Source organism: Cydia amplana, chromosome 6 (genome assembly GCF_948474715.1).
Source record: "Cydia amplana chromosome 6, ilCydAmpl1.1, whole genome shotgun sequence".
Classification (NCBI taxonomy): domain Eukaryota; kingdom Metazoa; phylum Arthropoda; class Insecta; order Lepidoptera; family Tortricidae; genus Cydia; species Cydia amplana.
Window position 1 is genome coordinate 20,476,440 of NC_086074.1, and position 7,256 is coordinate 20,483,695.

The window sequence follows — 7,256 nt, forward strand, 5'->3', positions numbered from 1 at the left end:
CCAAATATGAACTTTAGTACTAAAGAGATAAGGTCTAGCAATGGCGAGTTGCTGTGTGAAGAGGGTCCTAGCTGCATGTGAGTGTATATCGTGAGGGTACTGTGAGTGTGTGTGTGTGTGGAAATTGATTGTGCATCAGGGGTGGCGCGTGGCGACGGCAGATTTAACTTGTCTCGGCGCCGCGGAGAAGGGCGGTCGCCCACCAGCGATAGTTACATTAAGGATGAGCTGAACAAAATTCTTGTCATTTTTTTATAAACATAATATACTGTACTTTGCAAGCGTCTTGCTTCAACACCTATAACTATGATTTATCACTCAGACCACAAAAGTTTAACACTTAGACTTAATGTAGTAAGCAGAATTTTGATTATTCTAATACGAGTAAGCTTTTACCTGAAGGAGGTCCATATAATATAAGTTACTTAGCTAATTTTTGTTTTAAATAATATTAATAGTTAATGAATTCAATTATTACATGAAAATCTATTGTTTATATTCAACTTCTGCACGACATTCAAAATTACTATTATTTATCTTACTATTATTGACGACCGGTCTGGCCTAGTGACCCTGCCTGTGAAGCCGCGGTCCTGGGTTCGAAATGTTCGAATCCCAGTAAGAGCATTTATTTGTGTGATGAGCTCAGATATTTGTTCCTGAGTAATGGTTGTTTTCTATGTAAGTATTTAAGTATTTGTATATTATATATATCGTTGTCAAAGTACCCACAACACAAGCTTTCTTGAGCTTACCGTGGGACTTAGTCAATTTGTGTAGTAATGTCCTATAATATTTATTTATTTATTTATCTTATGTTAATGATCTCCTAAATTGTATTAATTTGTAACTTATTATTTTCATGGAATAAACAAAGTTTTTTGTTATTATTATTTATTAATACCAGTCCCTGGGCCCCAGTGGGCCTTAGCCAAGATGACAATTGTTGTAAGACAACGCCAATCGAAACTGACCCATAATTATGAGTAAATAGGTACACAAAGGCATTCAGTATTTTATCGTTTACGTTCCGCTTGGCTAGTGCAGCATCAGTGGAAGAGGGCCTGCCCGCGCCCGCGGCGCGACCCGCGGTCCTTATACTTATTTAAAGCGGTGCCATCGCCACACAGAGGCATAGCTTTCACACCCCATTGTCAGATTAAACATTCTTCTCATTATTAAATTCGTTTGGCGTCGCGCGTCGTTTGCGTTTTCTTAATCTCGATCCCAATATCCGACGTCAATCTGACATATCTATTTGAATAAGTTTTTGAAAAAAATACTGATGTTGGATGCGTTTTAAGCATGTGTGAGTGAACGTATTAATGTATGCATGTATGTGTCAAATTCAGTCGCAAATAAATCTTCAAACAGTCCACACGTCTATCTCTAAGAAAAATCCCTACATACAAATATCAACCTTATTACAAAGAACATTTGGTCGACATCGAACCGGAGGAGGAACCAGATAAGCGAAGTCCAGCCGGCCGGCGAGAACAATAGAGGACCGCATTCCTGAGCCTATAGTTGCTATCTGCAGTTGCAAGTTATAAGGAAATTATGACAAATTAAATAAAGTGAAGATTATTAAGTTGTGTTATCGTGTTGTTTACGTGAATGAACAAGTAAATACTGCAATATGAGTACTAACGTACAGTTAATTCGTGTTTTGGAGGATACAGCATTATTATTGAAGAAAACTGAAACTAATTTGAAGAAATGTCCCAAACAACGTTTAACCAAAGGCTACTTAGAATCTCGAGCACAGTGTATCGACGCTTATTGGAAAACATTTACATCGGCGCATAAACAGCTGGTACAGAATACTACAATGCAGGAGCGCGGCGAGATGCAGTACTTTCTTAAGGAAGATTATTACGTCGTGGAGGAGTTATACCTATGTTTACAAGGTGATATCAAGGACGCGCTCGCTGTTGCCGCTCTCACACATGTTCAAGGAACAAGTTCGCTGGATATCACGATGTTCGAAGCTGTGCAACAACATGTCAAGTTACCTGCTATTGTTTTACCTGTGTTTTCGAATAACTATGAAGAGTGGCCGACGTTTCACGACTTGTTTACGTCGTTAGTACATAACAACACGAGTCTTAGTAAGGTTCAGAAACTGCACTATTTAAAGTCAAGTATCGCCGGTGAAGCCGCTGCCTTATTGAAGCATGTTACGATTACAGAACAAAATTATGAGTTAGCCTGGGAGACTTTAAAGCAAAGGTATGGTAATAAGAGGTTAATTGTGAACTCCCTTTTGAAGAGATTGTTTAATCAAAAGAAGACTACTACGCAAACATCTACTCAAATAAAACATCTACTGGACACTACGACGCAATGTTTGAATGATTTACAAAATCTTCAAGTGAATATTAACGAGTGGGATCCGTTCATAATATACCTGGTAGTGAACCGACTCGACAACGAAACTCATAAGGATTGGGAGGAACATGCCTACAGTTTAAGTGCGGACCAGTTGCCCAAGTGGACTGATTTAAAGAAATATCTCGAGTCGAAGTTTCGCACGTTAGAACTAGTTAACCCTGTCACGGCTACCGTACCTAAAGAAGCAAAATCAATTAAGGAGAAGTCTTACCATGTAACAATACCATCGAAAAGCTGTGTTTTATGTAGGGATGAACACACTTTATGTCACTGTCAAGAGTTCACGAAAATGTCACCTGTGGAGAGAATTGACTATGTGAAGAAAACTAAATTATGCTTCAACTGTCTTCTTCCTGGACATTCTGCATCACGATGTCGTCTTTCCTTTTCATGTCGTATATGCAAAAAGAGGCATCACACCATGATACACCAAGAGCAGAATAAGGAGTCAGTGAAAACTCAAGCTCACCACAGTCAGCTTACACACCACGAAGAAGACCCGCAGAACGATGAAGAAGTAGAAGTGGTGGAAATTTCGTGTAACTTTGCCTGCAAGAAATCCAAAGGCCTGCTAGCGACGGCAATGATATCCATTAGGGACGACGAAGGTCACGTGACTCCCCTTCGTTGTTTAATTGATCCAGGGTCAGAGTCAAGCTTTTTAAGCGAACGCGCAGCACAAGCTCTGCGAGTCAAGAGGTCACCTGTGAGAGGAACTGTTACCGGTGTCGGCGACCTCCAGATCAAGATCAACAGCGCAGCACATGTTCAAATATTGTCAAATCAAGATGACAGTTTCCAGCTAGATGTCAAGGCTTATATAATGCCCTCAAAGCTCACATCACAACTACCATCAAGGAAGATAAAGTATGACCCACAAGTCTGGTCACACATACAAGGACTCACTCTGGCTGATCCTAAGTTCCACCAGCCAGGGCGAGTAGACATGCTACTTGGTGTAAAAGTGTATGCACAAATACTAGAAGGAAAGGTTAAGAAAGGTCCACCTGGCACTCCATGCGCTCAAGAAACAAGCCTAGGTTGGATAATATTCGGAGACGTAGAAGGCACAGCAGACACTTTACAAGAAACCATAGTTGTGATGCATCATCAGGTCGACGTAGACGACATGTTAAAGGCATTTTGGGAGATAGACACTACAGATACAAAGAAGAGTCTCACGAAAGAAGAAGAAAGGTGTGAAATGATTTACAAGGAGACGCATACAAGAAACGAAGAAGGAAGATACATAGTAACGTTACCATTCAAAAAAGAAGAAACACTATCTCCAAAAGGACATACAAGAGACATCGCCATGCTGAGACTGAAACAACAAGAAAGAAGATTCGAAAGGGATCCCAATCTGAAGAATGAGTATGTTAAAGCTATAGAAGAATACATGAAACTAAACTACATTGAAGAAGTTCCTGAAGAAGAAGTTAACAAGGAAGCAGTATACCTACCATATCACGCTGTGATTAAAGAAGAAAAAGAAACTACAAAGACTAGAATAGTCTTTAATGCTTCTTCTAAAGGCTCTAATGGCGTATCCCTGAACGACGAGCTCCTAATCGGTCCCCATTTACAAGAAGACATGCGAAATCTAGTCATGAGATGGCGCATGCGACGTGTAGCCATGATATCAGACATAAAGAAGATGTACTTACAGATTCTGATGAGCCCGAAGGATACCGATTTCCAGAGGATACTATGGCGTAAAAATACAAGCGATCCAGTTAAACACTACCGACTGCTTCGCGTGACTTTTGGCACTGCTTCTGCGCCTTATCTTGCTGTCAAGACGCTCCAACAAGTGGCAGAAGATGAAGGCAAGGAGTACCCGCTTGCATCGAAAACCATAAAAGAAGATTTTTTCATGGACGACCTGATGACCGGGTCAGACACCGTGCAAGAGGCTGTAGATGTTGCCAAGCAGATCACTGAAATATTGAAGAAGGGAGGGTTTGCACTCCAAAAATGGGCTTCCAATAGCACTGACTTCCTAAAAGAATTTGAACCTTCAGAGAGAAGTACGCATGTCAAGATCGATATCGAGCTAGGAGGTACAATCAAGGCCCTGGGACTGTGCTGGAATATGGGCGAAGATATCTTCCAGTACACTTTGAACTTAGCAGATCCACCTGAAGTCATCACGAAACGAAACATATTGGCTGACATTCAGCGACTTTTCGATCCATTGGGCTGGATATCTCCTGCGTTACTGCCTGCAAAGAGAATTATACAGAAACTTTGGCTCTCACATGTTGGCTGGGACCATGAAGTAAACGAAGAAATAAAGGAAGAATGGCTAAGTCTACGAAATGGATTAGAGGAAATTAAGAATATAAAGCTAGATAGGTGGATGAATACGACACAGGACTCGATGGAAGATGTCACTATACACGGCTTCTGCGATGCTTCTAATTATGCCTATGGCGCCGTGGCTTATCTTCGCGCTAAAACACAAGATGGAGAGTACAAGACGACTCTAATAGCAGCCAAAACAAGAATAGGACCTGTGAAGCCAATGAGCGTCCCAAGACTTGAACTGTGCGGAGCTGTTCTACTATCAAAACTGCTGAAACAAATAAGCGAAGCAACCCGAATACCTACCAGTAAGATGTACGCGTGGACAGACTCTACAATTGTGTTATCCTGGCTGCATGGAGATCCTGCAAGATGGCAAACATTCGTAAGAAATAGAGTGGTTGCCATACAAGACATTATACCAAACCAATGGTATCATGTTCGAACTACGGAGAACCCTGCTGACATTTCATCACGAGGTATGGCGTTAAGTGAACTGAAGAACTGCGACCTCTGGTGGCATGGACCGCAGTGGCTGAAACATAAGAACATACAATTAGAACATCCAATAATAGAAGAGACAGACCTGGAAATGAAAAAAGTAACAATACAGGTTAACCTAAATAGAGATGAAAATACAGAAGTTTATAAAACCTTACCTGAGAAGTTTGAAGACTATGATACTTTACCTGATTTACTGAAGTCCATCGTTTATGCCAGAAGATTCTTGACGTACCTAAAAGAGAAAAACACAAACACGGACAAGACAATAACAACACAAGAATTAGAGAAGGCACTACTAGTATGTACAAAGGCTGTGCAAGCAGAATATTTCAATGAAGACATAGAAAGCTTAAAAACAAGAAAAAGAGTAAGCACTAAGAGCAAATTAAGAACTTTAAACCCTTACCTTGACGAAAATGATATCCTCAGGGTGGCCGGTAGATTGTGCCATTCTGAGTTAGATGAAGAACGAAAGCATCCTATAATTTTATGCAAATGTCACTTTACATACCTCATCATGCACGACGCCCACCGAAGAACCTTACATGGGCGATATCAGCTGACCCTGAATTATATACGGTCAAAGTACTGGATCTTAAGAGTAAAGGGATTACTAACAACTTACCTCAGAAAATGCCTCAAATGTGCAAGACATAATGCTACTACTAGAGATCAGCTGATGGGAGATCTGCCAAAACAAAGAGTAACACCTGCTAAACCTTTTCTAAATAGCGGTGTTGATTTTGCCGGACCTTACCAAATTTTGATGTCTAAGGGTCGAGGTGCTAAAACATGTAAGGCCTACATAGCAATCTTCATATGCATGGCCACGAAGGCTATCCACCTCGAATTGGTGAGTGACCTAACATCCGAAGCATTCATCGGTTCTTTTCGAAGGTTCGTAGCACGGCGGGGCCGCTGTGCTCATATCTGGAGTGATCAAGGCCGTAACTTCGTTGGTGCTAGTAAAGAGCTCGCTGACGATTGGCAAGAGGCAAAACTTGAGTTTGACAGTGAAATTGCAGAAAAACTAGCCCTTGATGGCACGCAATGGCATTTTGTGCCAGCCTATAGCCCTACGTTCGGCGGATTATGGGAGGCTGGTGTCCGTTCAATGAAGTACCACCTGAAACGAATCCTTAACACACACCTAACCTATGAGGAAATGAGCACGATAATCTGCCAGATTGAATCTTCTTTAAACAGTAGACCTCTGTGTCCGATTGACGAGAAGAACATCGACAGCATGGACATGCTCACGCCAGGCCACTTCTTACTTACCGAAGCACCGATTAATGTCCCATCTCCATCTCTCAAGGACGCCAAAATAAGCAGTTTGAGCCGTTGGCGACACACTCAAAAATTAGTCAACGACTTTTGGCGGCAGTGGCTGCAAGAATATTTATGCCGGTTGCAACAGCGTCCCAAATGGCTTAAGAGACGAGAAGAGCTAGAGATTGGTCAAATAGTCGTGATCAAAAACGACCACTTACCACCTGGAAAATGGCAGCTTGGACGCATAGTAGATAAACACCCGGGCGCTGACAACTTAACCCGTGTATACAGTGTTAAAAGTGGTGACTCAATCATTAAAAGAACTATTACTAAATTGTGTCTTATGCCCGTTGATACAGAATCTTAATTTAGTTAATGCTCCAATTGAAATTAATTTTGCATGTAACTACTTATGTTTCAAGTCTTCTACTTTGTTTCTGTCACTAAAGCTTAGATAATTGTATAAATTTAGTAATTGAATTTTACCTTAATTGCTGACATGTTGTTGTATAATACTCTCTCATACTTGCTTTTCCTTACTATACATAGTGCTATAGTTTGTCAATGCAATTGCATGCATATAATGTAGTTTATCATACAATTTGTTATAGTAAATACTATGTACAATTTTGTAGATAAGTATCTATACCTATGTAGTTTAATAAAAGGTCGATGCCCTTTTGGTGGGCGGTATGTTGGATGCGTTTTAAGCATGTGTGAGTGAACGTATTAATGTATGCATGTATGTGTCAAATTCAGTCGCAAATAAATCTTCA

General features: G+C 40.7%; 2 protein-coding genes across 2 annotated transcripts; both read left to right on the plus strand.

Moving 5' to 3' along the window:
- Positions 1 to 1,831: 1,831 nt before the first annotated feature.
- Positions 1,832 to 3,716, plus strand: LOC134649181 (uncharacterized). Its single transcript, XM_063503897.1, has 2 exons — positions 1,832 to 3,646; positions 3,690 to 3,716. The coding sequence occupies exons 1-2, from the start codon at positions 1,832 to 1,834 to the stop codon at positions 3,714 to 3,716; spliced, it is 1,842 nt and encodes a 613-aa protein (XP_063359967.1).
- A 10-nt stretch (positions 3,717 to 3,726) lies between these two features.
- On the plus strand, positions 3,727 to 6,847 carry LOC134649182 (uncharacterized). The gene has a single exon (XM_063503898.1). The coding sequence runs from the start codon at positions 3,794 to 3,796 to the stop codon at positions 6,845 to 6,847; it is 3,054 nt and encodes a 1,017-aa protein (XP_063359968.1). The 5' UTR covers positions 3,727 to 3,793.
- The last annotated feature ends 409 nt before the right edge of the window (positions 6,848 to 7,256 follow it).

What these genes read in the sequence shown, in the direction of transcription:
- LOC134649181 (XM_063503897.1), top strand. Translation starts at nt 1,832, where the DNA reads ATGCAGGAGCGCGGCGAGATGCAGTACTTTCTTAAGGAAGATTATTAC. An exon ending in ACGAAGAAGGAAGATACATA is followed by an intron (nt 3,647 to 3,689) that starts GTAACGTTACCA and finishes TATCTCCAAAAG; the next exon opens with GACATACAAGAGACATCGCC.
- LOC134649182 (XM_063503898.1), top strand. Translation starts at nt 3,794, where the DNA reads ATGAAACTAAACTACATTGAAGAAGTTCCTGAAGAAGAAGTTAACAAG.